The 22,581-nt window shown below is 36.0% G+C and overlaps 1 protein-coding gene across 2 annotated transcripts in view; it reads right to left on the minus strand.

Annotated features, from left to right (window-relative positions):
- CSMD3 (CUB and Sushi multiple domains 3) overlaps positions 1-22,581 on the minus strand; it is a 1,257,946-nt gene that overhangs the window by 660,272 nt on the left and 575,093 nt on the right. For both annotated transcript variants that reach the window (XM_047073797.1, XM_047073796.1), the window contains one exon: positions 17,669-17,793. In XM_047073797.1, coding sequence (XP_046929753.1) covers positions 17,669-17,793 — 125 coding nt within the window. The remainder of the gene's footprint in view (positions 1-17,668; positions 17,794-22,581) is intronic.

A 22,581-nucleotide genomic window follows, 5' to 3' on the forward strand; every position in this document is an offset into this window, starting at 1 on the left:
TAACAGCAACTATATTCATGTTTGGCTTTTATATCTCTGCTTATTTTGGTAATCTGCGTAAAAAAAAAAATGGCTTGGGGATTCAGACTTAACTCTGCTTCAGTGATCTAGATTCTTTTATTGTACTGACATGATCCTAGATTATAAGGATAATGTCACTTGGTTAAGTACACACTGATCACTGAGCCCCTTTACAGAAACTCACGTGGACAAAATTTGGGGACATATTTGGTCCCGTTAAGTTATATAAAATGCCCTAATTCTTATATGATATATTTGGATGAAATGTCCATTTAAGAATATATGATGATGAGAGAAAAGGTGAATAAGACACATTGATTTTGTGATGGTGAAGGGGGAACAACTCCTGGCAGAGGGAAATAGAGGTATGAGGGAGGGAGGGACATTAATGATCTTTATTTCTCAGAATCACCCCTGTAGCCCTGTTTTTAAGGAAAATACCTTGATACAGCATTCTAAAACTGTTGTGACTTCATACATTTAAATTAATGATAGATTTCCTATCTCCTGCCCAATGTCTTTTACCATGGTTTGACCATGATTGTCCTAACTTAAAAAGAGGTCTATGGGTTAACCCCAGTTTTTGAATCTCCCAGTTATTACACTTGTTCATCCCTCCAGATATTTTCACAGCTCTACTCTTATAGTTTTTACTTTGTCATTCCATGGGGTGAACAAATGTCAGCATTCTCATGGTATAGACAGATAGGACAGAGTTCTTCCAAAAGGACCAAACTCAATCATTTGAAATTTTAAGTATGAAAGCTGTTACCAACATCTGGAAGCACTTTGATGGCACTATCGACTTGGATCCCCTGACTGATGTGAGTATTCCTTGGGGTTGGGGGCAGCAACTTTAAAAAACAGGTTATTTCTAGAGGCATAAGTTACGCCCTAAGGACTCTTCTGATGGGGAAGGCATGTATTTAACATTAACCAGCCTCTCTTTCCAAACATGGTGATGTGTGCTTTACGGGTATTGATAAAAGACACCAAGGGACAGTCAGGACAGTTAAAAGAGTTTAAGAAATATACCACCTGTATATCATGTAACAATAAGATCACTCTGGAGATCTTGCCTTTTGAAGCTACCCTGGGTACCTGGGAAGCTACTGGCCTTAGTTAAAAAAAAATCAATGATACCACCTTGGTTCTGGAAGTCATTCACATCAGCCTCAACTTTTGGCCAGAGTTGTTAAGGATAGTAGAATTGCCCTAGACTTCTACCATGTGGGTCAAGGCAATTGTTAATGCATCTTATAGTGCCTGGATTAATGTCTTGGGACAAGTGTAAATATCAATACAGAAATGAGAGGAAAAAGCCACCTGATTTTCTAATGTAGACACTGATGGTTGGTGTAATTTGTTCTGCTAGTTGGGTTTGGGTCCCTGGAGGTTGGCCTCATTCTGTAGTTTGGAGTCCTGTTGATAATAATCTTAATTAAATGCTGTATGATGAAAATTGAATGGATTTGTTTTCAGCCTCTGGCATTCAGATTAATCAGCATCTGACTAATGGGAATTCTCATGGGAAAATGTACCAGAAGCCAAGATAGAGAAATGAGAGGTAGATATAGTCAGGAGGTAATTCTCCATGGACCTATCATAATTGCATGCATCTTGCAAGCAAAAGCACTAACTGCCTTTGTTCTGGAGTATCTTTTTAAGTTTGTTTGTATATTGAATGGCCTTAGAAGACAGACAAAGTTTCTCCTTCCAGAGAAAAGGACCTGTTTATTTACAGTCTTGGAAGATAGAGATAGTGTCTCCCTCCAGAGCAAATAAATAGGCATGCATACTGCCCATTGTAAAAGATTTGGATTCCCTAAACTCAGGGTTCCTTTCCTATTATGCAACCCATTGCATAAGCAGCTGTTATCTGGTCTTCTTCAAGCAGCCATGTAGAAACTGGGGCCCAGGGAGTTGGCAACAATGGTGATGTTCTGCCTCCTACTCATGTCGTGAGTAGTAAACTGTCTTTTGTCCCTGACCTAGGAGTCTTTTGACTTCTTCTAGCAACATAAAAGTATGGCAAGCTAACTTGTTAATTTGCAAGTAAGGTAAGACCTCAGACCCTTCATAGTCTTGATACATCCCTCTGACAATCCTGAGGCATGTACTGAGTCCACAGGGTTGACTACTTTTTATGTCACCAGAGCTGCTATCAAGCAATGCACCACAAGCTTTACCAAAAGAATAACTCACGTATCTTCCCATGCTTTAATACATTAAAAGCCTCTACACTATCTGAGAACTCTAAACTTCATTAAAAAAACTCTAATAATTGGAATAGGAGACTATTATCCTTTCTATTTATTATCTATTCTTCTCTAACCACTACCAACTACTAGGATCAACTATTATTTATTAAGATTTGGGGACTGAGACAAGGTAAGGAGTTTTCATGGCAGTAACAAAAAATTACATTAAAAGTTAAAAATTAGAAATAGATATTAGATCATTCCTTTCTTATAAGTCGTTTCTTCATCTGACCCAAGGATTTCTCCCCGGCTACCTTTTCCTAAGGCTTCAGCTTCTTCCCATATTCCTTAATATCCCACCAACTTTCTGGATTTTTCTTCCTCTTCTCAACACACATTCAAATTCTTCTTTACTGAGAATATTTTTGCTTTCCTTTATCTTTGCAGATTATGGCCATAGGGCCTGAATATCTGTTTGTAAAATTCCCTCTTTCTTTCAAAACTAGTCAATGAATATATTAACAGTAACCTCAAGCTTCCTGGGGTACATTTTTTAAGTATAATTAGGTATGCCAACATTTACCATAATGTTTGACTACGAAGAAAACAAAAGGTGCAACTGTGAATATCTATCCATCAAATAGATGAAATTTGGTATTTCAGAGGGACTCTTGGTTTTAAGAAGAGGGGAGATTTTTCCAAGGGACAACTCAGGGGAGATGAACCAGAAAAGGGAGAAAATTAATGAAAGATATTTGGACAAAATCCACAGACACAGTTCAGTCAGGATTTAGGTAGTAAAGCAAAAAAAGAAAAAAAGGAGGCCAAATGCCTTATACAGGCTAGAACTGAGAGTCAATCTTTCTCCCAAGAAACTTTGTAAGAACCAAAAGTATGTGAACCTTTGCAAAGTTTAATGGATATTCATCATATCCATAGCTTGTATATTCCTCACGTCATGTTTTGGGCTCTTTAAGTCGGTGTGGAGAGTGAAAACAACATGAACTTTGAAATTGTACATAGCTCTAATTGTAAATTTGAATCCTGGTTCCAGGATTAAGAGCTGTGGTTTTTTTAAGCAATTTACTTGAACTACTCTCATCTATAAAAGACAAAATTCTGCATTATAGGTAATATATATAGTCAGCACAGTTCCTATGAGAGACAGGAAATTAAAGAAATTGTTAGATACTATCACCATAAACACACAATGGAGGAGATGGTTCTTGAATCCAAGTATCTTCTTTTCACTAAAGAGATATATTAGAAAGTAATATAGGGTATGGTGACATTTAGCCTTCTGGAGTAGTGTTTGGGATTAAGAAGAAACGAAGTTGAAAAGAAGTTCAGAGACAATATTTGGAGGCTCCAAAATACCACATTAAGAAATTTTGAATTGAATACTTAACTAATGAATTATTTGGAGAAATGGGATGGCATATTAAAAGTGTTTTGTTTTTATTTATTATGATGATGATTTTAGTCAGAGTACTCCAGTAGTGATAAGGTAAGCAAATGTGAGAAAGGGGAAACCAGAAGCAAGAACAGTTAGGAAATGACTGCAGTTAAGATAGCCCAAATCAGCATCTTCCAAATTGTTCAGCCCAGGTCAGCATTTTCTGTGAGCTTGTGTTACATACTACATTTCTACTCTTTTTTTTTTTTTTTAATGTTTCTTTATTTTTGAGAGAGAGACAGACAGAACACCAGTAGGGGAGGAGCAGAGACAGAGAGGGAGACGCAGAATCTGAAACATTCTCCAGGCTCTGAGCTGTCAGCACAGAGCCGGATGCGGGGCTCGGATTCAGGAATGGTGAGATCATGACCTGAGCTAAAGTCGGATGCTTCACCAACTGAGCCACCCAGGCGCCCCTACACTTCTACTTTTAAAGATAAACAAAGAAACTGAGAATATTAGAGATTCTAACAAGTTCTGTAGTGAAAGTAACACAACAAATCATTAGGTTGTCTGAATATGTTTTCTACGTGTTTATTATTAATATTCAAAGATAATTTAGGAAATACTGAAGTTTTATAATTATATATAATTACTATAATATAGTATTGTAATAATTATAATAATTGCATATATAATTATGTGTATAATTGTTTTCCTTATTTCATATAAATAAAAAATTGTTTTAATTATTATTTTTTAGCGTATTTCACATTGCTAACTTTCTTGGCTCCAGACAGCCTGGTAGAGTTCTTCCAACTATATACCACATATTCAATATCAAATGCTGGTCATAGGCCTATCCATCCATGATTTGCACTTGTATTTTAAAATCAGGGTTCCTCTGCCAATTATCTTACTGCTGCTGCAGGGTCTTTTGATATCTTCCCCTGCATACATTCCCCTGCATATATTCTTTTTGACTCTAGTCCTCAGCCCCTGAAAGCATATTGAGCTGTAATATCTTTACTCTCTCTTACAACTTGTTTGGATTGCTGTTTTTCATTCTAAATACACTTATAGTACCCACTATTTCCTTCCTTAGTTATTATAATTTCTAAAATAAGCTACTCCTATTTCTCCCAGGTTTTAACTTTCTCAGGCAGTTAAGCTGTACCAGGGGCAGAGGGCATGTTCACATCAGCCAATCCTGTCATTACTTCCTAGCAGACAAAATAATTAAAAGCCCAATAAAATCAAAAGCCAAATGTGGCTTTGGTGTTCATGTCTCAGAATGAATGCTGCTGTATTTAAATAATAAATATTTTTATGGTCATGAAAATGGAAAACAACTAGAGTCCTTTTGTGAAGACCTCACAAAACATTTTTTAACAACACGGTCTTTATGACTTAATTTTCTTTTTAAAATACTCTAAATAGCTAAGAAAAATACCATATGCCATCCTTGCATAAATTGGAAAGAAATTTTATGCAGAAAAGAACAAAATACAGTAAAACCTTGGATTGAGAGTAACTTGTTCTGCGAGTGTTCTGAAAGATACGCAAACATTTCTAATAAATTTTAACTTGATAAACAAGCAATGCCTTGCAATACGAGTAGTACGAGATGCTGAAAGTCACATGGTCACAACTGAGCCAATGGTTCTGGAAATTCGCTTCAAAATACAAGTGCTTTGGATTACAAGCATGTTTCTGGAATGAATTATGCTCACAAACAAAAAGGTTTTAAATGTAAAACAATGGTAAATGTAAACAATGGTAAATGAGAAGGTTTTCAGAAAGCATTCCCAATAGTCTTACAGAAAGCCACATTTGATCCTTGAGGAAGCAGATTTAAAAAAGCAGTAAGATGTTTCTCATTTCTTTTGCTTTTTGTTTTTTATATCTAAACATTTTGTTGGCTTTTCCTTTCCCCTTAGAATTTGGTGGAAATATCTAGATGTGAGATGTGTTAATGGTGCTTAAAAGTAATACTATCATAATACGCTAAGTATTTATTTTCAGAATAAAATATAACTGCAGGTACTGCTAAACATGAATGAATATTTATCCTTCAAAAGTTGAAGGAGAAGTTTACCCAAGGCCAAGAAAATGAACCATGAACTTTTGTTAACTTTAAATAGGTTTAGAGCATCATGAAATCATCCAAGATGCCTTTTTTTTTAACTTGTGCAAGAACTAAGAAGAGTTTTGTAGCAAAACAGCACTCAGCAAGAAAGTCATAAATATTGACCTTAACTATATGAAAGAAATGCGGAATTTGAAATAGTATTTTTTTAAATAAAATATCTAAAATAATAAGCCAGTAAAGCAAATGCTGCACGAATCGGATTATCAAAGACAACAAGGAAAGGAGGTGGAAAAGTAATGCTTATGTTGAAACGTTGGCACTTACGACCAACTTTGAAAAGAATTCATGTTTCGTAAAGTCATAGTTATTTAATTTTCTTCTCAAAACGATTTCCATGCTACAAACCTACAGTTGCCTTGTCTTGTTCTCTCAGAATAAATAAGCTAAAGCTCTCGGAAATAAATGGATGGCAGGAGTGCAAATGAAGTGCAGCTCATTCAGTTGTGACCCCATTTCATTTCTTCCCAAGAAACACTTATCTCAAAAGTAAATCGGTGCCATTTCCAGCTGGTAATACATGATAAGTATGAAAATGAGTCCATTTTTGACATTTAACATGCAAATTTATATAGCTCTCGTATCTGCATGTGTCCAGTAAGAAGAGGACGTTGTGAGCTGCTGCTCTGCCTTGGTGACCTGAATGCATCAGACTTCCACTTTGCCAGTCTGTAGAACAGGAATACGATATGTGTAACTAAATGTTCCAAGCAGCCGGCCAGTGAGTACATGACTCCTCGGGAATGAGGGAGAGACTCTCTAAGGAAACAGAATATCATTTCAAGCTGTTTTCTGAATCCTCAATACAATTAAACTGACCAGTATATCTCAGAGGGGATACAGGAACTGAATTACCTCTCCTCCAGAGAGTATGATTTCACTGATGTGGGTTGGGACCCAGGCGTAGGTTTTTATTTCAAAAGCTCTCAGGGTGATTGTAATGCACAGCCAGGGATGAGGACCACTGGCCTAAATGGAACCCTCAGGATATGATCATGTTTCTCAGAGGCTGACTGCTTGGTGACTTCCCCCAGCTGTCTCTGCCTATCAATTTCATCTTGGGTTCCATCCAGCTTAATCACAGAACTGTTGGATTTCTTCTTCTCCTTAGATAACCTCACCCACTTTACAGAAAAAAAGAAAAATGAGGGAAGAGGAAGAGCACCATTTGAGAATGATGCCTTCTTTTGTTTCCCACCTGTACACTTATCTACGGCTTCACTGGTTCCTTCCTCATGGTCTCCTACCTGAGAGGAGGGTGTGTGTTAACTCCTCTCCAAGTTCAATGTTATCCCCTCTATTCTGAATCCCAGACCCTTCATATTGGGGAACTGTCTCTTCCAGTTGGCCCAGCTCTCACCAACCTCTTCAACCTCTCACACATGCCAGACCAAGGTACTCATTAGTTAAACCTCATACCTTTTTCTTTTCTTTTCTTTTCTCTTTTTTTTTTCTTTTTTCTTGTAAAGTTTACTTATTTGAGAGAGAGAGAGAGCTTAAGTGAAGGAGGGGCAGAGACAGGGACAGAGAATCCCAAGCAGGCTCCAGACTGTCAGCACTGAACTGAATGTGGGTCACGGAATCACGAACCACAAGATCATGACCTGAGCCGAATTGGATGCTTAACTGACTGAGCCACCCAGGTGCCCCTAAACCTCGTATATTTTAAAAACAACCTTTCCCAGATTGCATGCTCCTCTCCATGAACCTAGCTCTTGCCTTTGCCTCACAGCCAAGTTTCTGCTTTTCACTTTATGCCTCAATTTTCTCACCTCATTACTCTTCAACTATAGCCATGTGTCTTCCACATCAACGATTCCACGAAAATGGTTTTTACCAAGATCACTGGTATCCTCTTGGTTGAACTCAATGAGGTTTTTTTTATTCCTCACATTGCAGAATTTAAAAATGTTGACCACACTTCATTTATAAAATCTCTCCTCACTGTGGTGTCATAACACCATTCTCTCCTGTTATCCATCTCTGCTTCCAGCTGCTTCCTTTTTAGTCTCTTTCATGGACTCAACTTCCTCCTCCTATCCCTTATATATTGGTGTCACCTCCAATCTACTTCTTTTCTAATCCTTTCTCTGCATTTCTCTCATGACTGACTTAATTGAAAGTCAAACTGGACACCCTACCTTCAGTGTTACCTCTCTCCATTCATATTCCATTTTCTATAACATATTAGCTTGTTATCTTGTGCCTTTTCTCATGTGGTTTTATCTGGTGTACCGTTCATATCCACTACTGTTTCATTGGTCTTGTCTCCTGTGTCTTCAAGGTCCAGCTCAGTGTCCTCCTCTTGTTGGAAACCTTCTCTGTCAACTCCCAGAACACCTTTTATATAGCTGTAGTATCGAGTTAATGATAGATTATTGTAATGGTATATTAACTTTGGGATCTTCTCTTGCCCCCCACCATTAAGAATAAGTTCATTGTAAGTAGTGATTTTCAGTTAGTTATCTTTTATCCCTAGTACCTACCCCAGTGTCTGACTGGCACATAATTATCACTGAATAAACAATTGTTCAACACATTAATAAACAATCCTTTTTTAAAAAATTAGAAGCAAAAATGCTTCCTCTTTATGAATCCAAGGTAAAACCCAATATTTACTTTGTCACTGGCATACAAGATGTTTCACAAGATCTTATATAGCATATAAGATCCATGTGTCTAACCAATAGATCTCCATTTTTCCCACCATCAATAAATCTATGCCCTGCCATAATCCATCAGTGTCTTGCTCTCTTTCTAATATAGGTCTCTTTCACAACCCTGATACTTTATGTATAGTTTTCTCTGTCTTACATATTTTTCCATTCTTCAACTTGTAAATCTGTCTGTCTGCCTCTCCTTAAGTCCCTATTCATTTTTTTATTAAATTTTCTGGACTCTTCTAGGCAGAGTGGTTGTTTTATGCTCACTGAGTTGAAAGCACTGTGTTCATTTATCGGCAGTGTCTGCTACTGGGATGTATGGCAATGCACGCATTTCTACTGTGTTCTTCCCATAAAGTAGAGAACTGATCTTGAGACAAAGATAATTTCTAGTTCATCTTTTTTCTCCTTTTATCTAATAAATTTTAGGTAACAAATAAACTTTAGGTAACAAATTTACCTAATAAATTTTACTTAACAAATATCAATGCTGTTAAAAATGAATGATTTCCCAAATTAGAAATATACAGTAATATTCAATTAAAGGAGAAAGTAAGTGATATTTTCATGGTCTATGGAATTTTTTTTCTCAAAGGTTAACATTCTCAATTCTGTCTTCTGTCCTACCTTTGTTTTGAATTATCTTTATGACATAAACGTTGTCTGTGCAACCATGCCTCTGTTGCTTTAGGGATGTTCTCTGGTTGTTTCATTTTGAATGTACTGTTTTCAACGAGATTGGAAATTCCTCGAGGATGTGATGTGCTCAGTTCTATTCTGTGTTTCTTATGTTGTGTCTAGCAGAGTGAGAAACATTCATTCATTCATTCATTCATTCATTCATTCAAGTATCTGTGAAGATGTCAGCCAGGTGCCACGCCTGGCTAGTGATTGGAAATGCTGTTGCTATATACCTAGATGCAGAAAATCTTGTGTCAGACTAGCTAAGCAGCCGAACATAGTTTATCCCTTAATATAAGGAAAGATCTGTCCAAATGTGATAAATTCTCTATATTCATATCAAGGATAAAAGCCATGATTCTTTAAATTTTAAATACATTCAATTTAAATATCAAAAAATGCCCCCTTCTCATCAATCATGTGTCTATATATCTTGCCTATGCCTTCTGTTTCCTGTTTGTGTCTGTGTCTTTCCCAGGTCCTCATGTTTTTCATTTCACCTTGCATCTTTTACTTTGCATGGTACAGTTCTCTTCTTTGAGTGCACAGAAAAAGTGTCAGACATTCTAGTGATCCCTCTACGATCATTTTCTCTGCAAACTCTATGGCACAGAAGTAGGTATCCTGCTATTTTAAGACAAAAGTGAGTTTGCACTGTGGAAGATCTCAAGATGGAAGGCCCTCACTCCAACATCTTTACTTCACCCATCTTTTAAGGTGATCAGAATTATCGGAAAGGGTATTAAGTCAGAATAGATCTTCCAGTACTTTACGATAATAGCACATCCTGTCAACAAACACAGAAAATAAGGCTTTCTGCATTCCAGGGGAATTTTGAGGAATGTCACAGATTTACTACAAACACATAAAAAAAAGTCATTTCATTTTAACAATTATTTGGAATTTCCTTTCAAACAAGTAGTTTCTCTTGCAAATTTTGTATTCCTGTGATGATTTCATTAGTTTTCAGTTTGTTCATGCTTTCATAAAGATAACACATTTCAGGTGTTTCCTTGGCTGTTCAGCTAAAACATCCATTGTTTATCAGGTTATTATTTTTATTTCCTTAGTCATTTGAGCTTTGTTCATCACACAGTCCATTTCATCCCCATTAATTTTCAGATCCTCAGGGCTTTAAAATTATATGTGCTAAAAATAAAAGAGTTGTTTCCTGTTTATTTTCTCTCCCAACTCACCAAAAATTGTTACTAGCTTTAATAATTAATATATTATTTTCCATTTAAAAACTCTCAAAACTATAATCGTGAGAAGATAACAGAATCGAGAATCACATTACAATCAACTTTACTTTTCTAAGGACACATCATTGAAAATGAACATAGTAAGAAACGTATGAATATAAATACTCCTTTAAGTTAAGATGAAATTATATCTTTAATAGTAAATGAGGCATAAAAGATTCACAGAATCTAAACTACTTTGAAGCAGTTTGATGACTGATAACCACAGTTTTGGCACAAAGTAAAAGTAACATTGATCTATTTTTAAACTGCTACCTAAAACACAGTGCAATAAAGAATAGTACTCTTCTGTTAGCAATAGTTTATCATATAGTATTGTTGTTGTTGCTGTTGTTGTTGTAGCTGTTGTTGTTGTTGTTGTTATTGCCCGCTTTGTGCCAGGAACTAAGACAGACACTAGACCACCAAAGGTAAAGGAAAACATTGCTATGGACTATTTGTACCCTCCCCATATACTTTATATGTTGAATCCTGACCCCTAAAGTGATAATATTAGGAGGTGGAGACTTCGGGAGATGATTAAGTGGTAAAGGCACAGCCTTCAGGAATGGGATTAGTGATCTTATAAAACAGATTCCGGAGAGATCCCTCACCCTTTTCATCATGTGAAGTTACAGTCTGAAGGCTACAATAAGGAAGCTGGCACCCAGCAGACATCGTCCAGCACTTCATAGTCTCTAGAACTGTGAAATAAATGTTTGTACTTTATAAGACATTCAGTTTATGGTATTTTGCTGTAGCTGCCCTAGAAGACCAAGACAAACATTTAACTAAGAATAATCTTAGCATAATGATAAGGTAGTGTCAGTTCATTGATTGTAACAGATGTACCACTCTGGGCCAAGTGGGAGCAGAGGATATAGGAGAACTCTGTACTTTCCACTCAAATTTGTTTTGAACCTAAAACTGCTCTAAAAACCAAAGCCTATTTTTAAAAATTGAAAAAACAAGAATAAGCTTACCATGTTCTAAAGTCTAGAAAGCACTAAATGTACTTACGAATTTTTAGAATTTACAACTGGAAGATCAGAGTAATCACCAACAAAGCAAATGGAAGCCCAGGAAACATTAAGCAAGATAAGCAAGGTCCTATACCCAGGAAAAGGGAGGGTGGAAATAGAAAGTTCTCACTGATAACTGTGGAGATCCCTCCCCACTACTATATACCAAAACAGGATCATTTATTTGCTAACTATTTGCATAATTTCCTAATAAGTTTGTGAGGTAGGCAAGATGTGTGGAATGTATTTCTGAACAATTGTTGGAAGGCCGCTATTGAAATGCAAAATTTCTAATTGTTCGGGTAGTTTTGAATTTTAAATTATATACATAAATGCATCACTATCATCTGCAGCACATAATATGTAAATGACATCTTGTCATTAAAATATATTCATTGGCAGTAAAATTTATTTCCTTATCAAAATTATATAATACATTTCAAACTATTATTTTTAACGGAAAAAAGACCATCAAAAAAACATGAATGTATGATAAATACCCATATCTAAACCATCTGTCTATCTTCTTCACCATATGTCACTCTATTAATTGCTAATATCACCCTTATTATGCATCATCTCATCTGTAACATTATTCCATGAAACTAAGAAGGCATCAATAACAGCTACAGACAAACACCTGCTATATGTGTTTCTGGTTGATAAATTTCAGCAGGTTCTGGTTTGCTCTTGGGCAAAATTTTCTAATTGCTTTTGCATAACAGGAAGCCTTCTTCCAGGGCAACTTTCTGTGGTTAATATCAGCACATTACTATCTTTTAAAAATGTCTGTTATAATTAAGTCTCTCCACAATATTTATTCAAAATGCTTATTTAGCAACTATCATATGCACAAAAATATAGGCATAATGGTCACTGTGGTAAACATTGTGAAGAAGAACAAAACATCAGAAGGAGCCTAAAACATATGTGAAAGAATTTTGGAAACTGTAAGACCCCAAAGCCCTTAATAAATATTCATTCATTAGGGTTATAACCCTTAGGTTTGGCCAGTGATTATCTACCAAATAAACTGCAATACCCATTTTTCACTTTGTATATGAACAAAGGAATAGAATCTCATTAAAATCCTTCCAATTTTTTTTTTTAAGTTTATTTATTTATTTTTAGAAAGAGTATGTGCACATGAGCAGGGCAGGACAGAGAGAGAGGGAGAGAGAGAGAATCCCAAGCAGGCTCCAAACTGCCAGTGCAGAGCCCGACTTGGGGCTCAAACTCCCAAACAATGAGATCATGACCTGAGCTGAGATCAAGAGTCAGACACTCAACTGACTGAGCCACCCAGGCACCCCATTATGATCCTTCCATTTAATCAAAGGTAATATATGGATAAACCATATAGATAACTGTCCTTTTTTTGGCAATAGTCAAAAGGAAATCCAATGAAAATCAAGTACTTTAGAAGTGTTGATTATTTTGTTCTTTCTGAGGTGGTTTTGGTTGAAGGATCAAGTCTATTGCCCATAAAATGGTGAGGAACCACTGCCAAAGAGAATAGAATTCAATGCTAAATTGTGTGGTAAAGATAGAAAATGTGAAGTAAGGTTAAAGAAGTGTGTGTGTGTGGGGGGTGGGTAATGGATAATTGAAATAGGAAAGAAGTTTTGGAGGAGGTGAAAGGTGACTTAAGACTTTGAAAGGTGAGCAGTGTATGGTTACTAGGTTTTCTTCCATTCAGGTCAAGTCACACATATATGAAAATTAGGGCAGTGATTGTGTTCACTATTGAGATGCTGGGATAAATTGCTGGTGAGAGTTAATGAAATGACTGCATGGAGACAGATCATGGATTGTTTTGGAAGTCAGATGAGATAAGCATTAGGGGCAGGGCTCCACCCAGCACTTCCATCCATTAGTGTGCTTCAGCCCAAATACTCACTGTTTTAAATGGATTACCTTATTCCATCCTCACACAAATTATTTTCTTTATTAAGTTTATTTACTTATTTTGAGAGAGAGAGAGAGAGAGAGAGAGAGAGAGAGGAGGAAGAATCCCAATCAGGCTCTGCGCCATCAGCACAGAGCCGGACTTGGAGTTCAAATTCACGAACTGTGAGACCATGACCTGAGCCGAACTCAAAAGTTAGGTACTTAACTGACTGATCCACCCAGGCGCCCTGTCCTCACACAAATTCTTACCTCTAGATGGAGTAGATCCTAATGTATTGGAACTCTACTTCAAGATAAGAAATCTGATAATTAATGACGAGAGTATATTACTTAAGTAGAAGATCGAAGAAGATTTGAAGTCTCATCCCTGCGTTCATATTCTTGATTGTCTCATTTTACTGGCTCACAGTATGAAATTGAGAAATAAAATGGGGCCATTGAAAAGTAGTGGGACATAACAAATCTGAGATTTTGATGGGATTAGTGTGCTAGCACTGTGTATGGTAAATTATAGTCCAAATGGAAAGATAGGAGTTACTTGCAGTATATATATATATATATATATATATATATATATATATATATATGTGTGTGTATATATATATATATATATATATATATATATATATATATACACACACACACACATACACATACACTATAGAATGGTTTAGGGTGCTTCCAAAAACACTTAAAGGAGGAGTTATACAACCCCTCTAATTTGACCTCACTTCATATTCCTTCATATACCTAACCAAACTGGAATGCCCATCCTCCCCCATCTTGTTCCACAGATACACGGATTCACTTTGTGATTTTGCTCATGACATACCCTCTATATTTGGAATGCTTTCCAACTTCCGATGTTGAAATTCAAAACAACTTCCAAGTCCTGCTCTTCTATCTTAAGGCCTGACGGTCTCCAAACATGGGAATAATCTTCCTCACCTGAATTCTGCAGAGACTTGTACCTCTCTTGTAAACAACATACTCTACCATATATTTTTTTAGTTTTGTATTTCAATATAAAATAATTAAAACCATCACATACTGTGTATCCCACAGATTTAATTTGGGATCCTTACTAATGTTCATTAATGTTTGTGGAATCCGAAATAAATAAGTATATTAATCACTACTTATGCAAATGATTGAATAATTAATTGAATAAAGGAATTAAAAGGTGGCTTTCTGATTTTATCCATTTCCAATACTTTTGTATTTCTTTTGCCTTCTTTTCTAATCTTTCCTTAGCCACCTTTTACATTACTCTCATGAGTGGTTAATGCCCTTGTGCTTTGACTGGTTATTTGGACTGTCCAAATATTGTTTGAAAATTAGTCGACAGCTTTGTCTGATCTAGAAATATTAACTATCCTACATATTTCCTAGTTAACAAACTATCAATTTTCAAACAAATGATGTTTATTTGAATATCATGAATATCTAAAATAAACATTCTATATATCAGTCAAGTGCAAAAGTCTGCTTATTTGCATAAACTCCAGTTTTTAGAAATCTACTGAATAGCCAACAAAAAATAATTGTCTCCATAACTGTAAACTGGTAAATATCTCATACACATATCCCATTTAGGGAATAAAATTATTGTCTGAGTTGGTGTAAAATCCATTAATATTAATTTGTAAATTGCTCCTTTTCTTTTAATTCATAATTTGCTATTTGTGTGAACTTTCAGTCTCTTGAAAATCACCATTTCTTGATTGCTCAACCATGCAATACATAGACGGCAGCTATATTAATAACCCCTCAAAGGTGCAGTGCACTGATACTGCTATTTATGCTGCTGTCTGGAAAAAAGCATATTTATTCTGTCCAAGCACCCATGAGACATGAAAACTATTCTTTGTTCCGACTCACTGTGGATAGTCATTTTAAAACTTCAATTACTATTTCAGCATGTTCCTTCCATTACTGTTTCTAGCACCACAGCCAGTAATTTCTAATAGCCAAATGTACTTTATAAACCATACACACATACGCCTGCATGCGAGGAATGAAAAAAAGCTATGTATAAATGATTAGTATCTGCAGAAAAGATGTAAAATTTAGATGAAATAATATCACTATACGAATGTTGAACAGGCACATTTATAGCTCCTGGCTCCTGCATCTTGGAATCAAAGAAAAATAATCACGCATTAATTTTCAACAAGTATTTCTTGAGATATAGGTCACTACAGAGCTGCTCTTTGTTCCATAGGGTTTGTGAAGAATAACAGAATAATGTAACATTATTACTGCCTTTGAACAATTTACAATTGTAATAAATATGATTCATTCTTTTTATTGAAATGAGAGTCTTGAATGAAAAAAGATGGTTTATAGTCTCCATCTTACTTTACGTAGACCTTAAATTCCATGATCTGGCTGTAACTTCTCTTGTGTGAGATTTTGTTTCTGCATTACCATTATTCTTTTTTTTTTTTTAAATCTACTCTCTATTTTTTCCATTCTTTATTGCCATCAGAAAGTTCACACATCTAATTTATGTAAAACTGAAGCAAGATACTTGGATCACACTCTTTGAAACCATGATTTTCACTACATTGTCCTTTATAACTGTAATTTGTCTTGAGTGGAGGACACCATAAAAAATCAACCTTATACAGTTTACTGTTCTAGTCATTGCCAGAACATTGATGAAAGTTATTCCCACAATGCCTATTATTCAGTGTCTATTTTATAAAAAACAATGCAAGGCATTTCAGACCTCAAAGCCAGGAAAAAGTTTGCTTTTTCTGTTTCATTGCTATGCTTGTATTTTATAGACAATGGTTTTTGTGTAAAATGGTCATTTTCCCCATTGTTTGGCAGCCACCATATTTAAGTCTTACATGTAAACCATTCTTAACAGTTGTCTACCCACTTGTATGTAAACTTTTGTTTAGGATCATGAAACTATTCTGCCTTATTGTATCATCTCCTTTTCACTTTACTTTTAATGTTATCACACTATATGTCATTTTGAAAGCCTTTGCAAATGAGATAGGTTATGAATAATCATCTACCTATAACAGAAAAAATTTACTCAAATCTGCAAAACATCTAGATTCTCTCTTCTTTGCCATTGTCATTGCCAAGTGAGTGGAATATATTTGTTGCTTCCATTTTATCATTTTCTATTCCATCAGTAAAGTTCTGAAATCTGGCTTTTCTCTCCATTCTATAAGTCTTAAGGACTTATAGACTTAAGGACTTAAGGAAAAGTATTTTCCAAGTATTTGAGCTTGGGAAAGTGACTGTATCTCTTTAGGCCTTACCTTCTTCATTTCTAAAATGGAGATAATAATGTCTCCATTGGTTTGTTTTGAGGATTAAATAAGACATAGTATATACGGTGGTTAGCTCTATGCCCAGCACAAAGTGCCTACAAGTGCTGCCAATGATCACAATATTGCAGTAACTGTGGATAATTTTCCATAAAACTCTATTTTTCAGTTTCTTCGTACTTATTAACAGCATGAGGTTTTTCTGGTCTCATGGACTTGAACATCATCTTTGACTCTTTCTTGTTAATTTCTCCTTCCAAATCCAGCCAGTTGTCAAATACTTTTGTCTTTTTCCTTTATGGTAGCTCTCAAATATGCCCCTTCTGTATTCCCCTGATAACACCCTTATGACACCTGAGGGGAATCTACAGTGTGTTGACTCAGTGAAAATGTTCCCCGAGGGTGAAGAAAGCCTAATGAAATTTTGAGTACTAGGACACTGAAATATGCAGGGATGCAATTAGTAAAAAATAACAACAACAACAAAGAAGCAATCACGACTGCCAGTAGGATGAGGTGTTGACTTTCAAACACAGCTGAATAAATTTTAGTAAACGGGAGTGTATTTAATTCATATAGAAATATTTAATTTGAAGAAGGTGGTGGGAATAAATCTTATCTGCAGTTACTGGTAATATGGGAAGCCAGAGGGTACACATGGATTTGACTTAGATTAAATTAACGAATCACAGAACTGTGTTCTACCTCCACCGATACCAGTATCGCTTATTGGAGACAAATGCAATTAAAATGGCAAAGCATACAAATAGAGATAAAACTGTGGTTAAAAAATCAGGCCCTATCAATCTCTACACAAGGTAATTTTTTATTAAAATAAAGCCAACAAAGTCATCAGTGTCTTATATTGCATATTACTCCAATTATTACATTGGGTACTCCTTGGGAACCTAACCCAGTGCTTCACATATTAGAGGTTTTCAACAACTATTGCTAAATACATGAGTTAAGTACTTCCTTAAAGACTGCATTACACCTTAAAGATTTAATTGAAACTTATACTCGGTGGAATAAAGTTCAAACTATTAAAATGTTTTGAAGAGAGCATTTTGATTTAAAGATTTTTCTTTACCTTTACATACAGGGCGGTGATCACTCCAAGCAGCAAAGACTTCAGCTATCCTCTGACAAGTGATGCTCTTAGCCCCCTGTAGGACATAATCTTCATCACAAGAGAACTGCACAGTTGATCCAAGGCTAAAATTGAACAGAGGATAAAAAAAAAAAAAAAAAAAAAAACAGGATTAGAAGCATATAACAGTGATTCATCTCCACCTCTACTGCTAATATCCAATGGGTCAAAAATGTTCCATAGTGACAAAAAGTATCTTTCCAATGGGAAAACAAAATATGAAAATATAATTTGTACAAATATATAATAAAAGTTATAAACAGACGAACCTCTTGTAAGTCAATAACATGAAGATATTAGTAGGAACTACAGAAAGCTGTCATCAAATTTAATTATCGTGTTGTTAGTTGTAGAAACCAAGGTTAAGTAACTGAGTAATTTACTATTTTTTTTATAATTTTTTTTAATGTTTATTTATTTCTGAGGCAGAGAGAGACAGAGCATGAGTGGGGGAGGGTCAGGGAGAGAGAGGAGACACAGAATCTGAAACAGGCTCCAGGCTCTGAGCTGGCAGCACAGAGCCCAACGCGGGGCCCGAACTCACAAACCGTGAGATCATGACCTGAGCCGAAGTCGGTCGCTCAACCAACTGAGCCCCCAGGCACCCCTATTTATGTATGTATGTATGTATGTATGTATGTATTTATTTAGAGGGACAGAAGGCAAGGAGAGGAGGGGCAGAGAGAGAGAGGGACACACAGAATCTGATACAGGCTCCAGGGTCTGAACTGGCAGCACAGAGCTTGACGTGGGGCTCAAGTTCATGAATCGTGAGATCATGACCTGCTCCGAAGTTGGACATTTAAAAAACTGAGCCACCCAGGCACCTCTATAACTGAGTAAAATTCCAATCCGAGGTGGTAACCATGAAGCAAAAAGTGGTCTTCCTGACTTGAATCTCAACCCTTGTATTCATACCACATCGTGGTACTTTTCTAGCAGGTATCTATATGCACAGTTATTTGGACTGGTACTTGTATATCAATAAATAGACAAAAAAGCAAACACATATTTAGGGCTGCAAAATTGTGTTTATTGCCCTGCATATAAAATTTACCCATCATTTATTATTTGACCTACTGCAATTTGGATTTTGCTTCCCTTTCCGCTGAAAGCGAAGTTACTAAAAGGATCATTTTTTAAAACCTTAATTTCTAAGGGTAATGGATGTTTGCTGGAATGAAATAAAAAAAAGAAAAACTGACCATGCATTTTCTTTGTTAAAATCCCTGAACAGCAACTCACCACAAAAAGATAAAGTCCAATTTCCTTTACGTAGCATAAAAAGTCTTCCAACAAGAAGTGCAGCCAACTTCTCCACCCCATCCCTAACCCAGTGCCGCACGTGAACGCTACCTCTAGCAGCTGACTATCTGCACGTGCCATGCTGTATTCTGTCTGCACTGTCCTCCCTTCCCCCTCTTCCTGGAGGGCCTTGCCTGCACCCTCTCACCCAGCCTGTGTCTGAATAGCTCCTGTTCAGCAACCTCAGATTGTCTTAGAGGCAGCTTCCATGATCACATTTGTATTGTAAAAAGATATATCTGGAACAGCATAGAGGACAGTTTAAAAGGAACATGTATTAGAGTATAGGGGTGTATGAGAAAATAATTTAAGTGGTTTAGGCCAATGATCAGCAAACTAGGTCCTGCAGGCCAAATTTGGTCCGCTGCCTATTTCTGTACAGCCCAACACATAAAAATCGCATTTACACTTTCAAACATTTGAAAAAAATCACAAAAATAACATTTTTTGAAATGTAAAACTTGTACTCAATTCAGATTTCGATGTGTATAAATAAAGTTTTAATAGAACACAGGGATACTTTCATTTACATATTGTCTATGGCTGTTTTCATGCTAAAATGTCAGAGTTGAGTAGTTGCAATGGAGACGCTTTGGCCTACAAACTATAAAATATTTCCTATCTGATGCCTTATAGAAAAAGCTATCCAACCTCTGATTTAAGCTAAAGATAACAAAAAATCTGAACTAGAGATGGCATGACAAAGAACAAAGGTTTAGCATAGGGAAAAGTCTCTAGGCATTAGAATCTACTCTCCTCTGGAGGCATTTTCTTTTCTTCTCTCACCGTTTCTTTTTGAAAAGCTGGGGATGTGAACTGCTACAGTCACTGTGAAAAACAGTATGGAGGTTCCTCAAAAATTAAAAATGGAATTACCACATGATCCAATAATTCCACTGGGTATTTACCCAAAGGAAATAAAACCACTCCTTCAAAAAGATATATGCACTCCTATGATAATCACAACATAATTTATAACAGTTCAGATACAGAAGCAACCTGAGTGTCCATCCACAGACAAATAGATAAGGAAGATGTGTTATATATACAATGGAATATTACACAGCCACAAAAAGATGAGATTTTACTATTTGTAACAAGAGGGATAGACCTAGAGGGTATTACGTAAGTGAGATGAGTCAGACAGAGAAAGACAAATACCGTATGATTTCACTAATATATGGAATATAAGAAAAATGAATAAACAAGCAAACAGCGGAATGAGACTTACAACTACAAAGAACAAACTAATGGATTCCAGAGGGCAGGGGAGTGGGAGATACGGGCATCCATTTTGGGAATGAATAAATTACAAAAATAAAAGTCACAGCATAAGAAATACAGTAGTGATCATTGTAATACTAATGCATGGTGACAGATGGGAGCTACACTTGTGGTAAGCACAACATAAAGTATAGAGAAGGTGTATCCCATAATGCACCTGAAACTAATGAAACATTGTCTACACTCAAATACATTTTTAAAGTGGTTCTTTTTAAATATGAATCGCACTTAGCAAAGTGTACAAAACAAAATATACAGCTCAGTGAATCATCACAAATTAAATACCCATACAACCAAGAAATAAATGATTAGGGTCTTGGTGAACTTCTTAACAGCCCCAAGATTTATTTAGACTACTCTATAGCCTGAGAAGCCTTACAAGTTTATCTAATAACCAATTCTTCGCCCTTCCTTACTCTCACCTTCGTCAATAAAAACTATCCTTCTAGTTGAAGACTAAAAACCTGGGGAATCATTCTTGCCTCATCCCTCTCTTTTATGTTTCCCGTCCACCTCATTGAGCAAATCCTGTTATCAACACTTTGAAAATCATGAACCTGATATTTCTTACCCCTATAGTGCCACCACCTTTACCTGAGCCATCATAATTTCTCATCTATTTTATTGCCAATAGTCCTTCTGCTGCTATGTTGCTGCTTTCCTGTTTCTGCTCTTGACTCCTTAAAATCTATCCTTAGTGTCCGCAGCAATCTTTTTACAAGATTGCTCAAATTATGCCTTTCCTCTGTGTCAAATCTTCTAATGCTTCCGTATTTCACTGAGAGTGAAGGCAATGCCCTTATCATGGCCTATGTGATCTGTCCATGCTAATTTCCAAAACTCTTTTCCTATCACTTTCTTCCCCAATCTCTATTCCTTGGCTACGCTGGCTTCCTTGCTGTGGTTTGAAAATATTAAAACACACACTTGTCTCCAGGTCTTTACCTTTGCCTTTGTGTTACTCTGGAAAAATGCTTGCTCCAGGAAGCCACAGGTGCCAAATTCTCACTTCTGTTTTTTCTAATACATGTAAAATTATCCATTAGGCTGTCTTTGACTATTATCTATAAAACAACTGTTCCTAATCCATCAGCTTCTTTCCTATGAATTCCTATATACTATCTGATACATTGTGTATTTGTCTACTTACTGCATTTCTCATCCCACTGGATGGAAAACTTTCCATTCCACATTCCACTCGTGGAAAAACTCCAGGCACTCATCTATTTTGTTTTCCAACCTATTAGTCTACTATACAGGAAGTTATTAAGTGTGCGTGCGTGCGTGCGTGTGTGTGTGTGTGTGCGTGTGTATTTTTGAGAGGGACTGAATAAATGATATCTTTACTAATAGCATAATAGTAAATAATAGTATATATTTAGATAATAATTATTATCTAAAAAGGCTTATTCCAAAGATACCATATTCTTATAATGGGACAAATTATTCTTGGGTAAGATATTCTCTGATGGTTATTTAAACTGCTTATAATCCACTTGTACTCACCTCCCACCATGTGATGCGTTTGCTATGTTCCAGAAACAGTGAGAAAAGTAATGTGATTAGAGCAAAGCAAATGATGGAGACTGGGGTATGAAATTAAGGAAGTGATTAGAGATTAGGGGCAGATCATTTATGAATTTGTAGGCCATAGTAAGGATTTTTACCTTTACTCTGGGAAAACTGGGCAGTTCTTGTAGGACTGGGAGGCAAAAGAATGACATTAGGGTCCTTTATGTTTTAAAATGGTCATAGTGGCTGCTAGGTGAAGAAAAAACTTTAGGGGAGCAAAGATGGAAGCAAGGAGTTTGGTTTACAAACTACTGCAGTGATCCTTGCTCTCACAGAGATGATATGATAGTAACTGTACTAAGGAGATTCGTGGTTAAAAAAAAAAAAAGGTCTTAGTATAGGGGCTGGCCCATAGAAGTAATTTTAATTACTATTTTCTCACTTAGTGATTAGTAATTCTGTCAAGATCACTGTAGTTGTCACTGTATTTGTATTTGGTTACGATATTCTAGTTTACCAGATTCTTCTTGTTGAAAGAAAGACATTTCATCTTGTTTAAATAGCAAGTATTTTAGCTTGTTTCTTTTGATTATAGCAAACGACTACACTTAGCTTGGAGATAGGCACTTTGTAATAACAGACACGTAAGTCCTCTGCTACTTAACAAAGACGAACACCAATTAGTCCCTAAAGTTTCTACCCACTCCTGTATGCACTCAATGATTAACAATTCCAGTGATTTTTTTTTCTCT

This window comes from Lynx rufus, unplaced genomic scaffold, assembly GCF_022079265.1.
Source record: "Lynx rufus isolate CCGP_SWC_20201006 ecotype Redwood Valley unplaced genomic scaffold, mLynRuf1.p SCAF_12, whole genome shotgun sequence".
NCBI lineage: Eukaryota > Metazoa > Chordata > Mammalia > Carnivora > Felidae > Lynx > Lynx rufus.